The 16,895-nt window shown below is 38.2% G+C and overlaps 1 protein-coding gene across 1 annotated transcript in view; it reads left to right on the plus strand.

Moving 5' to 3' along the window:
- The window catches only part of slc4a5b (solute carrier family 4 member 5b), a 52,705-nt gene that overhangs the window by 20,372 nt on the left and 15,438 nt on the right, over positions 1–16,895 (plus strand). Inside the window, exons 8-18 of the mRNA XM_040048745.1 lie at positions 4,780–4,937; positions 5,027–5,114; positions 5,194–5,348; positions 5,682–5,807; positions 5,895–6,069; positions 6,149–6,282; positions 6,368–6,548; positions 6,956–7,046; positions 8,859–8,917; positions 11,441–11,632; positions 12,906–13,019. Coding sequence (XP_039904679.1) covers positions 4,780–4,937; positions 5,027–5,114; positions 5,194–5,348; positions 5,682–5,807; positions 5,895–6,069; positions 6,149–6,282; positions 6,368–6,548; positions 6,956–7,046; positions 8,859–8,917; positions 11,441–11,632; positions 12,906–13,019 — 1,473 coding nt within the window. The remainder of the gene's footprint in view (positions 1–4,779; positions 4,938–5,026; positions 5,115–5,193; positions 5,349–5,681; positions 5,808–5,894; positions 6,070–6,148; positions 6,283–6,367; positions 6,549–6,955; positions 7,047–8,858; positions 8,918–11,440; positions 11,633–12,905; positions 13,020–16,895) is intronic.

The raw sequence follows: 16,895 nt of genomic DNA on the forward strand, positions 1-16,895 counted from the left end.
TTCTATATAAAATCATTCAAATATGGAAACAATCTGAAAAAGCTTTTTGACCCACTGTTGTACTTTAAGGAGCCTATAACTTCAAGTTTTGGATACTTTCATTAAATAAAGCTATTGCATAATAAATGACTGTTTTTAAGGAGGTCAGGTGGGAGGAGCTGATTATATGCAAAGTATGGCAGAACAGAGAAGGCCCATTGGTGATAAGAATACGATATTAAATCTGAAATAGGAGAGCTAAGGAGGAGGTGCTTGCAAGGGCACAGCAATTGTAGGCATGCTACAGCCAAATGGATGCCAGCCAGGATTGTGGAAACTTGGCATTATGTCCTTCTGAACTAACACTAAGCTCATATAATTTGCTCATTTACAAATTCAAAATTCGTGAACCTGCATGAGGTTTATAAAGAGTTGTAGAGTGCCATTTAGCTTTAACCCATCCTTGGTGTGTTGTTGAGTTACAGCAGGCAACTTTTTTTCTTTTCAATTGAAAAGCTTGAAAACAAAGGCTATTTTACACTCTGCTTAGCTGAAACCAACATTACCCAGAGCAGCTGGTGATCATAGGCATTTAAATCTAACGAGTTCCAACATGATAGGTGTTATATTGAGAAATAAGGCTGCCATAGAGCTTAGAAAGAGAGGTAGCATTTTTATTAGCAAAGAAAAGTATTAAACTAGGAGGACTGGAGTTGGAGATACCTGATCTACACAGACAGGAACCCAACACAAAGCTACTCACGAACCCAAATCAACAAGTAACAAACTGATGGACATTTAGGCTTGAAACCTGTTGTCACGGGTGGGGTGCCAAGAGTGAGAGGACCCTAATGCAGAGATAGTTTAACAAAAAGTGAGCTGTTAATTTGGCCGACAACATGGTATAAAATACAAAACACGAAGAACAGAAGAAATATATAATGTCAAATTACAAAACTGGGTGTGAACCAGGAGACACCAGGGAAAAAGTGAGCTGACACTCTGATCAGGGACAAAGAGAGACTCAGACAACAGATACACATAGCAGGGTGATTAGGAAAGTGGAGACGGCAGGGGAAAATTAGGAGTAACAGGTGAGGCATAACTGCATATAATGCACAGGACACACCGCCCCCCAAAATAAAACAGAAGCGTAACCACTGAAACAGAGACAAAAACACACAAACTTGACATAGACGAAAGGTAAAGAGAGACACCACTGGCTGCACAAGGAGACATAAAAGGCCGAAAGATAGGAAATAGTCAAAGGAAGTGGGAAGGGAAATAAAAGAGAACATGTTAACATGAATAGACTAAACAGAAGGGAACTGACAAAGGAGGAAGGGAACATAGAAAGTGACAGATTTTAACCGAACACAAGGTACACAAAACAAGGCACTGGCAAAATAAGACTGGAAGTATAGAATGCAGAGAGGCAACCTTGACACACAGAAAGGGAAACAACCACAGAGACAAGACAAAGACTGACTACACAAGGAGGCACAGGCAACACAGGGGAGCATGATAGAAAAAAATTAAAGAACAAAACCAATCTGAAAACTATATAACCAAACTAAGAACCTAAAATATAAATACTAAGTGTGAATGCAAGACCCATACACAACAATATTTTATTTACTGCTTCAGTCCATGCATGTTATCTAGGGGTAGCTTTTCAGCTGCTCAGAAGCTGTGTTGCCTGACTTGTGCTCTGTACTCTGTATCCTCCACACATGCCTCCTCAGTACCTGACATATTACTGAAATAGGGAGAAAAAATAGAAACAGCTGTGGCGTCCAGCCTCCTGTAATCACTTATCACTCACAACCGGGTTCAGAGACAAACAGGAAGACTCCGCTCAGGTGGGTCTGCTGGCCCAGACAGGATGAGTCCCCACAATAGCGGTCATTAGTGAGGGTGGTGAGATGGAATACCGAGCTGTGATTGACTGCTAAGTGACAAAGACCAAAGAATTGATTGTGGACTTTAGGAGGACAAGGAAACCCTTGACCTCTGTTTCAATCTAGGGGGTCGATGTGGACATTGTACACGCCTATAAATACCTCGGAGTACACATAGAAAATAAAATGGACTGGGGTAAAAACACATATGCACTCTACAGGAAGGGCCAAAGGCATCAGCATCTGTCGGACAATGCTCAGGATTGTTTAAGAGTCTGTTGTGGACAGTGCCATCCTCTATGCTATTGCATGATGGAGCAGCAAGTTACGGGTCGCAGACGCCAACACACTCAATAAACTGATTTGCAAGGCCAGTAATGTTGTGGGGACAGAGCTGTACTCCCTTAGGGTGGTGTTGGAGAGGCGGCTGTTGTCCAATCCATGATGTTGTTCAATAAGGACAATGCTGGATAATACCTCCCACCTACTCCATGACGTGCTGGCCAGTCACAGGAGCACATTCGGTGAGAAACTGAGATTACCCAAATGCACCACTGAACGACACAGGAAGTCATTCTCCCTGTACATCTCCGCCATCTAATGCACAGCACGCACTGCAGTAGTTACACCCTTTTGCACATGCGCTACAGTAAAATGAAAAAGTTTCACAGGTTAGAGTTAAATGTCAATAATATATATTTCACCTCTGTAATATTCTTGATATTTAAATTGAGCTGCTTGTATATATATTAGAGCTATCTCTTATATTTTGTAAACTTTGTAATATATTGTATTATTTAATCAATTTAGTCTGTTACTGTTATTGTCTTGGAGCAACTGTAACCCACATAATTCTGTGCATTACAGTTGATTCTGATTCATGATTTTGATTCTGAACCCTGACAAGGCACACCTGTAAAATGAAAACCATTTCAGGTGACTACATCATGAAGCTCATTGAGAGAAGGCAAAGGGTTTGTAGCACTGTCAACAAAGCAAAGTGTGGCTACTTAATATAAGACATATTTATCCATTTTTTCCACTTTTTCTTTGCTACATAATTCCACATATCAGCACTGGTGCTGATGTGTCTGCTGGGCATACTTTCTGTTTAGGACAAAGCAGAGTGTAATCAAGAATTGTCAGAGATAACATAGTTATTGAAACAACAAGAAAATAAGGCAGGCTATGCAAGTTTTGCAAGACTTATGCAAGACACCCAGCCTGTAGAAGCTCAGGTAAAGTAACTACAAGTTTAACTTGGCTATTTTGCTCAGATGAAGCAGACAAGTCATGTTTTTGCTACCTTTCTGTGTGTCTTTCTTAAGGCTGTGCATTCCAGTACACTACTGCACAACTAGAGCGTGACTAGGCCAGACAAACCACATGTACTAACTAGACTCCCTTTCTCTGACCTTTTCCCTGAATGACTCAAACTAATATTACCTCCTGCAGCTGAGCACACCAAACACCTCTACAACACCATAACAACTGAAAGAAGGAGAATAATAAGTGAACTGTGTACAGTATGACTGCCAAAGGCAACTAAAACTCTGGAATGTGTGACGTGGCTTTGAAATGTGTCGTTTATAGTTTCTTAGTGTCAAGAAGTTAGGAGCAGCATTAGCAGATTATGAAGAGATTTTAGTTTAAGCAACATCATTCCAAGACCAAGTGTTTCTGCTTTAGAATAAACTACTCACAGAGAAAGAAGAGTAAACAACAGGGTTTCAGTGCTGGAGCTGTTCCAGCAATCATCATAGGGAATGTGAGGCACTCGAACAGTAATACGCATGAATTCTGTTAGCTAATTAGGACCACGGTGAGTTTAATTTTATGCGCTTGCTATAGAAATGTGAAGGGGTTATACCAGTCTAAATCTGGTCTAGTTCAGGACACGTTACTCTGAAGGAACACTTCTCTTAATTTTAACTATTAGCCATGGCAATGCATCTATGTTACTTCCCAAGAAACTTTTCAATGCTGTTGCTGGTGGAATTTAGTTTAAGCCAACACACAGTTTAGAATTCCTTCATCAGCTGATGCAGAAGTAATCCAAATGAGTGTGGCTGTGGTGAATGGCTGTGGATGATTTTATCAGTGGATTCTGACTATCCTCTGTGTCCATATAAAGTCCAAATTTTATGTATCCACAATGCTGTCACAAGGCCAGATACAAAAGGTTTTACAATCTCATACCAAAATTTCTGCATTTATTTTAAGCTCCTTATTGTATTATATTTAGATTTTGATTTAATGCTTCACTTTTTTGTATTTTGTTCAGTTGAGCTCCTTCTTTAGTGTTTTTTCTACTTCCCTGAGCTATTTTTATTTTGTGATTTTATTCATTTTTTTGAGCTAAGTTGTTTTTTGATTTTTGATTTATTTTTTTGGTGCTGTAACATTGTTATTTTCCAACATTTGGGACAGATAAAGTACTTTTCATTCTCCATCATTATCATCTTTTTATTGGTGTTGTCTCAAGTGAAAATGGTAAATGCTCAAGGGGATAGAGGAAACTCTAGGACTCAGCCTCTATAGATCCTGAATGTTTACATCTGTGTACCATATTATCATATTACTTGTTCAAATCTGTCCCAAGAAATTTCATTGCAGGAGGACCACAGGACACTATCTGCCAAAATGTTTTATTGAGGAGTTCCCTCAATAAAAAAGAAGTCAATAAGAACGTTTTTTGAGCTTTGTTGTTGTCCAGCTGCTGTTGCATTTTGTTTAACTTAGCTCATGCGACCTGATTAGCTACTGACAGACATGATTAAGCAAGCTGATTATGATATGCATAAGCAACTATAAAATGTCAGCTATGTTGAAACACAAATTGCACTCCTGCATTTATCCCAAAGGTTTCATTTCTTTGCATTATTCTTTCGTTTGACAGCTTAAGAATAAGTTCATGAAGAAGATACCTCGTGATGCTGAAGCATCCAATGTCCTGATTGGTGAAGTTGATTTTCTGGATAAACCCTTTGTCTCATTTGTACGCTTGGCTCAAGCTACAACTCTGGGGGGGCTTACTGAAGTTCCTGTACCAACCAGGTAGGTCCTTTCAGCTTCACTGTCAGCTGGGTGTGTCTTTGAATTGATCAATTTATCAACATTTTCCCCCTCTGTTCCCCCTCTGGCAGATTTCTCTTCATTCTTCTGGGTCCTCATGGCAAAACCAAATCCTACAACGAGATTGGCAGAGCTATTGCTACACTCATGGTGGATGATGTAAGTGACTAGCACTAACCCAACAGGATATGCATGCATCAAATATATTTTATGAGTTATCTCTTTTTCTTTTTTTCAGTTGTTTAGCGATGTTGCCTATAAGGCAAGGGACCGTGAAGACTTGATTGCAGGTGTTGATGAGTTTCTGGATGAAGTGATTGTCCTTCCTCCAGGAGAATGGGACCCCAAGATCCGTATTGAACCACCCAAAAAGGTCCCATCTGCAGAAACGAGGCATGTGCTTTTAATAACGTTTTAATTTTGATCTCAGATATATTACTGTTGGGTTTTATTTTAGCTAAATGCCAAATAGGACGGTTGCTAACCAGTCCAAACAATACCCCTAATCCTAGATTGGGTGCCAGTGATCTGGTGCATGTTAGGAATGTCCACTTCTTCATGCTCTCTCAAAGCCCTTTCTTTAGATAAAGCAGCTTTATTATTTGTACATTAAAAACCATAATGGACTTTAAAAAAATAATATGTATAATGACAGTATGTCAAAACTGGAGATTTAACATTCCAGAGTTAAATTAAAACCTGCTTCCTCTATCGCATTTATCCCAGAAAGTCAGTGCTGAACTTGAACGAGCTGGGTCAGGTGAATGGTTTAGCTGGCGGAGCAGCTGGAGGTGAAGATGAGGAGCTTCCAGCCCCACATGAGTTGGGAGAGGAGCTGAAATTCACTGGGAGGTATATAACTGAAAAGGATTATACCACTCCAGTTACAGTATGTTTAATTCTGCATTTCTAAATGAGCACCCTACTCTGTTTAAACAGGATTGGTGGTGGATTATGGCTGGATATCAAAAGGAAGATCCCATGGTATTGCAGTGATATTTATGATGGTTTCCATATCCAGTCCATCTCTGCTGTGCTATTCATCTACCTAGGCTGCATCACCAATGCTATCACCTTTGGAGGACTACTAGGGGATGCTACTGACAATTACCAGGTCAGAGAGCTGCAAAGTAATACATAGCACATAGCACAAAACTTGACATATTATTATCTGTTCCCTATTTTTCTCATAGGGAGTGATGGAGAGTTTTCTTGGCACTGCTTTAGCAGGAAGTGTCTTTTGCTTGTTTGGAGGACAGCCTCTCATCATTTTGAGTTCAACTGGGCCCATTCTCATCTTTGAAAAACTGCTTTATGAGTTCAGCAAGTAAGATGCACTAGAACACAGTTGAATTCTACATTAAAAAAAACATAAACATAAACATCTCTACCTTATATCATTGTCAATACAGAAACAATGATGTGGACTATATGGAGCTTCGTCTGTGGATTGGCCTTCACTCGTGTCTGCAGTGTTTTTTACTGGTTTTTTCAGATGCTAGCTACATCATCAAATATATGACCCGATTCACAGAGGAGGGTTTCTCCAGCCTCATTTCTTTTATATTCATTTCTGATGCAATCAAGAAGATGGTAGGTAATATTTTTTAATCTAATATGGTTAAGCATCCAATGTTTTTTGCTTTTATCCTTACATCTCCTTTTATCGTACACTCTGCAAACATTTCACACAACAGAGACACAACACTTATGATGCACCATAGTACAGAGCCCATAAAGTCCAGTAAGCTGACATTGAAAAAAAAATCTGGCACACACTAGATAATTATCTTGTAGGAAAAAAAAATCTCACAAGATAAGTTTCTTACAGGAAAACAGATGATCTTGTGCATAAAAATTATTATTTTATGCATACAAGTTATAATCCAATCTTCTGTGTAGAAGAATATACATTTGTGCAAAAATATCTTGTGCAAGAAAAAAAATGACGATGGGAATTTAGGTGTTACACAAAGAGAAAAATGGTTTGTTCTTCGCAGGTCGGAGCCTTTAAATATTACCCAATCAACCGTGGCTTCAAACCTGATTACATTACAGCTTATAAGTGTGAATGCATCGCTCCAGACCAGGGTGAGTCTTCAAACTATTTTTTTAATTATTTTATGTTAATATTTAATTTAATTTTATTTTCTGTTATTGTTGGGGTGGGGTGGACATGGCAATGACCAGGTTCAGATTACAGAAATGAGCTTGTTAATACATGAGCATCAGAGGATTTGATTGGTGTGTCTTTGAACTCTGGAAATATAGAGGGTTACCTGTTTCTTCCTGCTTCCACTCCATTTGCAATTCTGAGCTCCTTTTATTGTATGTTGATATATCTAATTATATCATAAATCCCCAGGAGATTGATATTGGTCTTTCCATGTCAGTATGGAAAAGGGGCGAGCAATGAGATGATGTCGTACAAAACATAGAAGATGATGTCTTCTATGCTTTGTATGGTAGCCCACAAATAAAATGTATTATTATTACTATGTGACACACACTTAATGGCCACAAGTATCAGATCACATCCCTTAGTTTTTGAATCCAGTTGTTTTTGGTCCCATTGCCACAGGTGTATAAAATCAGGGACCTAGCCATGCAGTCTGCCTGGCTCTGGGTTGTTCTAATGAGTTCACTGAATTTGGGGATAGTACTATAACAGGATGCCACTGGCACAACAATTCAGCCTGTGAAATTTCATCCTTTCCAAGACTAAATTTCATAATCATTTATAGATGATCGTGGGATATCCAATATCATCTATAAATTATATTTATTGCAAAGTGGAAGCATTTAGAAACCACAGCAAATCTGACATAAAGTGACAAACCATGTACATTTACAGAGTGTGGTCACTAGGTGCAGTTCACATTAAATAATAGTTCCCAGCACTGACTGCAGCGTCCTAAACTCCTTCCTTCTCCTTTAGTTAACATCAGCACAGTGCACCAAGAGCTTTGTTGTATGGGTTTTCGAGCAGCCCCTGTAGGCAATGTGTAGATGGCTCAGTATTTTTGTCCATGTATGTATACAGCGTGTGTATGTAAGGTGTTTGGAATCAATTTTGGATACATTTAATTAAGTTACTTTTTAGCATCATTAATAGACTTAGGAAGTCCCTCTACCTTTTTAAATGCATTGCAAAGAAAATATTAGGATACTGTGAAAAACGATTTGCTCCCTTCCTGATTTCATTTGTACATTTTTCCCCTATTTGTCACTGTTGCATGTTTCAGATCATCAAACTAATTTTAACATTAGACAAAGATAGCCTGAGTAAATGCAGTTCTTAAATATTATTTCATGTGCTAAGGCAAAAAAGATTAATCAATATCATCTGTGAAAAAGTAATTGCCCCCTCATAACTGGTTGTGCTACCTTGGCAGCAAGAAGTGCCATCAAGCATTTGCAATAACTGCCAGAGAATCTTTCTTATGGCTCTGGATCTGAATCCAAAGCATCTAAATCAGATTTAAGTTCACATTGTATCAGGTAGGTTTGGATATTTTTTTTCCTTAAGGAATGAAATCATCATTTTAAAAACTGTATTTGTATTTATTTATTTTATCTTTGTCTAATATTAAAACATGTTTGGTTGTCTGTGTTCCTGATGGACATATTTGATTGCATAAGAAGCATGTGTTTAGTTTGTACTTTGTCATGATTTTGTGTACTTTTTTTTCTGCTTCATATTTGAATGCTCACTAAAAAAGTGAGTACACATCTAAATATCTCTTGTAAACATTCCAATATAATGAAAAAATTGTGATTGAACTGGGATATAGAAAGTTATATTGCATTATTAACACTATTACGTAAAGCTTTACATTTTATATTATCCATAATTCATTCTTTTTTTCTTTCTCTTCCCAACTTATGCCTTTACCTCTTCAGCACCTGCACTGGGCTTGAATGCTTCAGCTCCACTTGCAGATGATAATATGACTCTGCTGGTAAGTGACAGAAGACCGCAAAGAGTTACATTAGCGTCACTTTCATGAATTTTCATTATTCCCATTGGTGAAAATAATTTGTATCTCAGTTTATTTGGCTGTTTTGATCTGCACATGGTATGATATGAACAAATTTGAACTAAAGACTGAGTGAAGTAATTGAGGCCCCTATTTATCAAGCATTTTAGTGAAGGAAGTTAGCCTGGGACAATAATTCTTTAGCTGCGCCAACTTTAAACACTTTTTCAGCTTTCTTAAATTATGTAATGAATCCTAATTTAATTTAATTTAATCATAATTAATTTTTATTTATTTTTTCTTGTAATTTACTAAACAAAACTGAACCCTTTTGATTTAGAAAAAATGGCTGTCATCCATTTTTAACAAATTGCTTTGGCTTTTTTTCAGACAAAATGGTTTATATTTAATGCATTTAGAATTATGATGTTGTGTGCATAAACTCTATGTTGTTACTAAAATATCTCACATTGATTTGCAAAGCCAAGTTTTAATTAAATGTTGTTTGTGTTGCAATCTTTGCTCTTCACTGGAGTGAGGGGAGGCTCTGGACAGTGCATGCTCAATCAGTAGCAACCTGTCACTAACTGTCAAGGAAGGCCCACCCATTTCACCATCCTTCTGGACACTCCTGAGGATCATAATTTTTAAAAATGAATATCACATTGTATTCAAAACAACTTGAAATGGAGTCCATTAACTCACTCTAAAGTGTTTACTGACATTAGAGAATTAAGGAAACCAAAATCTGTTTTTTTTTCATTGACTCCTCACCTGGCTATTAGAAAGAACTGCTGAGGCTTAAGACACTTCAACTTTGGCTTTAATTTTTAGACTTTAGAAGCTAGACCTAGATGTCTCTTTTTTTTCCAGCCACAAAATGCTATGCTGGCCAGTGTAACTCTATTTTACCAGATCTAAAATTGTACCTCCTTTTATACTACATGTCATAATCATACCGGAATTTTATGGCCGAGACTAAACAACTTTTCATCGTAAGTATATTACACAGAGAGATTGCGATGTAGACAGGAACAGCCACAGTTTTAATGACAATCTTAGATAGTGGACAACCTCCTGAATGATACTCATAGCATTCATTAATGTTAAAAGGCAAAAACATGAACTGTTATATTTTGCTCTATATTCACAAGAGAAAAAAAAATATGACCAGTAAAGTTCCCCTACAGATGGCAGATACTACCACTAAAGAGTTTTGGGGTTGTTACTGTAAGAGTGATACATACATATATACAGACTGATGAATTTTGATTGATCAGTCCATATTACCTTCTTCCAGTCTTCAGTAGTCCAATGGCGATGTTTCATGTCCCAGGAAAGCCTCTTTGTCTTATTCTGACTTTTTACCAATGGCTTTCTTGCTGCAGCTCATCCTGTCAAACCTGAGCTCAAAGTCTTCTCTTCACAGTTGAAACTGAGGCTTGCTTGATGACCACTATTAAGCTGTGCTTCAAGCTGTTGTCCTGCAAGCTGCCTATCACGCAAGCTGTTAACTCTCAGAAACTTGTCCTCTGAATCAGTTTTGGCTCGCATCAACATCTCCAGCATGGTCAGTGGCATGGTCAGAGACAACATGAAATAGAGCCGGTTTGCAGATTTGCAATCCTCTGAGTGAAGAGATTGCTGCATTTCACAGGGTCATATATGGCTGTTAGCACACGCCATGTAGCGTATGCACTCTTCCCCTGGGCCCAGCTACTCATAAACTTGTGCAGAGAGCTGGACATACTGTATTGAACAATGATAGTGTGTGATTAGATCCTCAAAGCTTCACAATTCTTGGATGAATGATGATGAAATTTTGCTCTGTTATTAACCTACATTAAATGAATAGCTTTAGCTGACTTGTGTTTAAAGATGGTTATTTTAGAGTGTTTAAATACTCAGATTCAGTGTACTGATACTGACTGCAGGTGACCTCGGCTGGCTAGAAGTCAAGCATTGTTTTTCAAGCAGATTTTTCTGATGGCTACTCTGATTATTATACAGCTTTTAAAAAACTGTATAATACCATTAAGCGTTATTTAAAAGTGTTAGTCTATTCCTCAGAAAGCAGCAGGAAAAGGATACAAATTCCATCATGATTTTTAATTTGCAACTCTAAATTTCATAAAGCTGGGATACAATGCTTTCTCCTATGTGGCAACATTTTTAAAAAATAATGTAAAGGTCCAGAATGAAGTTCAGTGTGATTCCTATAATTGAGTCCACTTGCTTGATAAATATGGGCTAAGACAGCGGTGTTAATCCAGCCATCAGAAAGCACTGTGGCTTTCAGTTATACGTGTTGTGTTTTTTTCTTTTGTTATTGCTTGTTTTTTTTCTCTTTCTTGTGTCTGCTTTTTCTCCACTCCGCTACCTATCCATCAATTTTCCCTTCTCTGCTATGCTTCTTCCTTCCTCATCTCTTCGTTTCTTGAACCCCCATCCTTCATCCCTTCGATTCTCTACTTTTGCTTCTCCTTCTGCCGTTGTCGTTTTTAGTTTAACTTAACAGATCTGGACTGGAGTCAGCTGAGTAAGAAAGAATGTGTCAAGTATGGTGGTATGCTGGTGGGGAACTCCTGTAAGTATGTTCCTGACCTGGCCCTCATGTCCTTCATCCTCTTCTTTGGCACCTACTCCATGACAGTGTCTCTTAAGAAGTTCAAGTTTAGCCGTTACTTCCCAACAAAGGTAAGCAAATCCTTATACTCAATAACTGCAGGAAGAAAACTCTCCCAGGTTGCCTTTAATTCCTGCATGTGAAATGCTGGTTTCCTTTAATTTGATGTTATGCCTATAATTACAGCATCAAAGTAGTGACATTTAAAGAACAACGCTGGTGATATTCCTTTTAAGGTCAAAAAGATCTACCAAGTAGGCTATTGTAAAACTCATTTTTACAATAATCAGTCACTTAGACTAAAAGGCTAGTTTTAGAGCCTCTTTAAGTGAGATGATCTGCTTGTTTAGCTATTTTAGCATCTGAATGGTTCAGTTTTCAGTTTTCATGCAAGCACTTAGGCTTCACAGAGGACTGAAAACATCCAAACTTGTATACTTCTGTAATGTTGCATGATGAAAATGAAGAGCAACACCTAAATACCAATGAGACTTTGGAACAGATGAGAAATAATGATTTGAACACATAAAGCTAGCTGTATGGTATTGTTTGGCTACTATAAACAGAAGCACTTTCAATTTCTCACAAGATTTAGAGTGAGTGTTAAATTGTTCTCAATAAAATGACACATCATGGGAAGTGCCTAATAGGCAAAGACAAATGCCATCATACTGCAAGAAGACATCCAAACGTCTGCCAAGAGATTTCTGGCATGGCATAATTATATGTACTTTGTCTACTTACTTACGTAGTCCATCTAAATATACTCATTAGAAATGTAGAATATTGCCAGTGTTTTACTTTAAAACTTCACCTACACAGTATGTGCTCGTTATCCAGACAACCAACCTTACACTTCCATATGTTTACCAGAATGTTCTCTCCATGTTGCCCCCCCACTGCTTTCCACGTATGTGCTCTAGCTTCGCACACTGATCAGTGATTTTGCCATCATCATTTCTATCCTGGTCTTCTGTGGGTTGGATTGTCTGTTGGCGCTGGACACACCCAAACTGCACGTACCCACTGAACTCAAGGTCCACCCTTTCCTAAATGCCTCTCTCATCTTGTCAGACCTTGTTCTTAGGACACTGCTGGCCACTCAATTCTTTCCTCAGCAATGTAGTTGTTTACGCATCTAAACAGGATTTGGAGTGTGTGGATTGATCAATTTTACACTTTAACTGAGTAAATAATCTCTTTTCTCTTTTCACTGTCTTGCTTTCCTCATGTATCTACCACTTTCTTATACTTAAACGTATGTCTCCCGTCATCACTTTTACTGTGCACATTTGTCTTTGCCCTTCTTTTGTCCTGTGTAATTGTATATGGGCTGACCTATAGCTGAGGAAGCTAATCAGTGACTTTGCCATCTTCATGTCAATCATGTCCTTTGTGGGTCTCGATATGCTGATGGGGTTAGACACACCCAAACTTATCGTGCCAACAGAGTTCAAGGTATTTGATTTTTCACAAAATTTTTAAAAATATATATATATATTCTGTCACTTCAAAGAATAATTATACTTCTAACAAGAGCACTCAATGAGCCCAACTCCCCCAAGCAGCAAGAGCTATACTAAAACCTATACTGATGTCAGCATTGGTAATGTGGAAATCCCCAATTATGACATTGCTTTCGTAGATCATTTTTGCTGATGTCAGAACAATATGGAAATCTTTTGCAGTATATTCATCTCTTTGTGTCATTATGAAGTCATAATGTTGTATTGGAAAAGAAAAAAAGTTTTTGAAGAGCTCAAAAAGAAAATGTTTATGTTTATGTTTATCTTTAAAGTTTGGAAATGATTCAATGGAAACTAAGGCTTTTCCCCTAATTTGTGGGACCCTGACTTTATATTTTGTTATCTTTACCTATATGTTTGGACCAGAATTGGCCAAAATCGTTGGCTTCTATAAGCTGTAAAAAATTGAGATTTTAATATATACTGAAAGCAGTCTAAAGTACATTGTTGTATAAAGCACTTTCATGGCATTATTCTGATGTCATAGGTCATCGCATAGAAAAAATAGAAATACATCTCTCTCCATGCCGTTTCATATAAAAAATTACTCAATATGTTTCCTTGAATTTTTTTTCTCCCAGTATCAACTTCGACCTTGAGCCTTAACTGTGAAGATCAAATAGTACTCTGCATCAAATGGTACTCTTGTCCACTGAGGCCTAGTATATTAATGTGAATTTTAAAAACCATAAAATAGTGGTTTATATAACATTTTTACTGATTTTCACACGTGCTGTGTCCTTGACCCAATTTTCACCTAAGTTAAATCAGCTCAAACTGTTACTGGTATTGACCATTACACAAAGTCTGAAAATGATATCTTGAATACTGTCCCTAAGACATATATATGTGTTTAATTTCGGGTTTTTTCCCTCCTTAATTCTGGGTGCATGCTAGCAATGGTTAGAAAATAACTTTTAATGTAGTTGCTGTTATATTGTTGTTATCATATTGGAAGTTTTTATACTTCTAACATGATATGAATTATGCTTCCAATATCGCCACCTATGTATATCTCTTTAGAGGGAACTATTTCAGGTTTACATTCACTGGACACTTTATTAGATATGCCTTGCAATGTAAACCCCATTTTAGCTTTAGTCTTAATGCTTTGTAGGATAGATTCAACAAGTTGGTGGAAAATGTGTTTATGTAGGTTCTCATTCATCCAACTCATGGTAGGCTAAGAAAATTGGACTTTAAGCTTTTGGAATATGTTTCAACTCACAGGCTTCTTCAGTTTTAAAACTGAAAGGTGACGAGTTCCAGGTATTTAAGCCCTACTGGAGGTTGTCCCTTAGAAGGTAGTCATTGGCCCACTATTAATGATGTGCAGACACACTTTCTGCTTTTAAGTTTAGGCTTAAAACTTTTCTTTTTGACAAAGCTTATTGTTAGCAGTGGATCAGGTGACCCCGAATCCTTCCTTTGTTATGCTGCAATTAGGTTAAGCTGCTGGGGGCTGCACACAATGCGCTGAACGTTTCTCCTTCTCTCACCTCTTTTCACTCACTGTTATACACCACTCTGCATTTACTCATGAGTTATTAATCTCTGGCTCTCATCCACAGTACGTCTTTTGCCCTTTCTTCTTCCCATCAACCAGTCGTGGCAGATGGCTGTCCCTCCTTGAGCCTTGTTTTGCCGGAGGTTTCTTCCTGTTAAAAGGGAGTTTTTCCTTCCCACTCTTGCCAAGTCGTTGCTCAAACGAGATCATTTAATTGTGGGATTTTTTCTGTATTGTTGTAGAGTCCTTGCAATATAAAGCGTCTTGAGGTGATTATATAAATAAAATTGAATTGAAGATGTCTGACATTTTGTGTCGTAAGCCAATAAGTGATGAATGATGGTCATTTGAAGTGGATATAGATTGCTTCTTTTATTCCTGTTTCAAACCATCCATTTTTTAGTCCAAAATGTGGACATTAGCCATGTAGACCAGCGGTCTCCAACCTTTTTTGCGCCACGGACAGGTTTATGCCCGACAATATTTTCATGGACCGGCCTTTAAGGTGTCGCGGATAAATACAACAAAATAAAACTAGTACCGGTACCGAAAAAAAGAAAATTTATTCATAACACACGTGAAAAGACCAAGGAAAACCGAGTAAACGATAACAAAATAACGCTGAAAACCGATAAAAACCCTGAAAACTATACATTTCACACCTGAGCCTCAACTCTCACGGCCCGGTACCAAACGACTCACGGACCGGTACCGGTCCGAGGCCCGGGGGTTGGAGACCGCTGATGTAGACCAACCTACAACCACCACCTTTACCCCGGGGGATGCTATACCCTGTATATGTGCCCTCAAAAGATCCACAAAGGAGTCCCAGTTAGACCTATTATTATCAGTATGAAATCAGCCACCTACAGAATTTACAAGCACCTAAGCAACAGTAGCACCTAGCTACTGGATGACATCAGGTAGAGCGGGTAACCTACTAATCGGAAGGCTGGTAGTTTGATCCCTGACTCCTCCAGTCTGCATGTCAAGTATGCAAGTTATGCATCCATCGGAGTGTGAATGTGTGTGAATGTAGTTAGAAAGCACTCAGTTTAGAGAAAGTGCTTGTGAGAATGGGTGTGATTGGGTGAATGTGGCATATTGTATAGAACCCTTTGAGTACTCCAGGAAAGTAGAAAAGTGCTACAGTGGCTTGCAAAAGTATTCGGCCCCCTTGAACTTTTCCACATTTTGTCACATTACAGCCACAAACATGAATCAATTTTATTGGAATTCCATGTGAAAGACCAACACAACGTGTACACGTGAGAAGTGGAACGAAAATCATACATGATTCCAAACATTTTTTACAAATAAATAACTGCAAAGTGGGGTGTGCGTAATTACTCAGCCCCCTGAGTCAATACTTTGTAGAACCACCTTTTGCTGCAATTACAGCTGCCAGTCTTTTAGGGTCTGTCTCTACCAGCTTTGCACATCTAGAGACTGAAATCTTTGCCCATTCTTCTTTGCAAAACAGCTCCAGCTCAGTCAGATTAGATGGACAGCGTTTGTGAACAGCAGTTTTCAGATCTTGCCACAGATTCTCGATTGGATTTAGATCTGGACTTTGACTGGGCCATTCTAACACATGGATATGTTTTCTTTTAAACCATAATATTCCCTTTCCCAGGAGGAAAGATCAATAATGGGTCAACAGCCACCTTTAAAGGGAACGACCCCTAAAAGGGTTTAAATACCTGGGACTTTACATATTTTGGTTTTAGAATTAAAGAAGGCATTTGGATGAAAACTGAAACATCTTAAGAAAATTAAAAATGGCCAGTAGCCTTCTTTTTAGACAAGGTGTTAGAAGCATTCAGAGATTTTAATCCATATTAACATGATGGCATCACAAAGTTGTTGAAGATTTATAGACTACACATTGGAATATCCCATCCCATTTCAGCACATCTGAAAGGTGCTCTATTGGATTGACATGCGATGCTGGAGGCCATTTGAGTCCAGTGAATACACTGTCACAAAGAAACTAGTTTGACATGAGCTGGGTTTTATGACATGGAGAGTTATCATGCTGGTAGCAGGTGCTACCAGCTCATGCTACTAGGATACAGTACACTGTGGTCCTAAAGGGATAGACAAGGTCAGCAATAATACTCAGGTAGGCTGTCAGGTAGTGCCCAAAATGTGCCAGGAAGCGATCACCAGCAGCAACCTGAACCACTGATGCAAGGCAAGAGTGAATAATGCTTTCATGCTGTTTGGGCCAAATTCTGATCAAAGGAGAATAATCACTCATCATACCAGGGAACATTTTCCAATCTCACTTTGAACATC

The sequence above is a fragment of the Simochromis diagramma genome, unplaced genomic scaffold (genome assembly GCF_900408965.1).
Source record: "Simochromis diagramma unplaced genomic scaffold, fSimDia1.1 OVJJ01000683.1, whole genome shotgun sequence".
Classification (NCBI taxonomy): Eukaryota; Metazoa; Chordata; class Actinopteri; order Cichliformes; family Cichlidae; genus Simochromis; species Simochromis diagramma.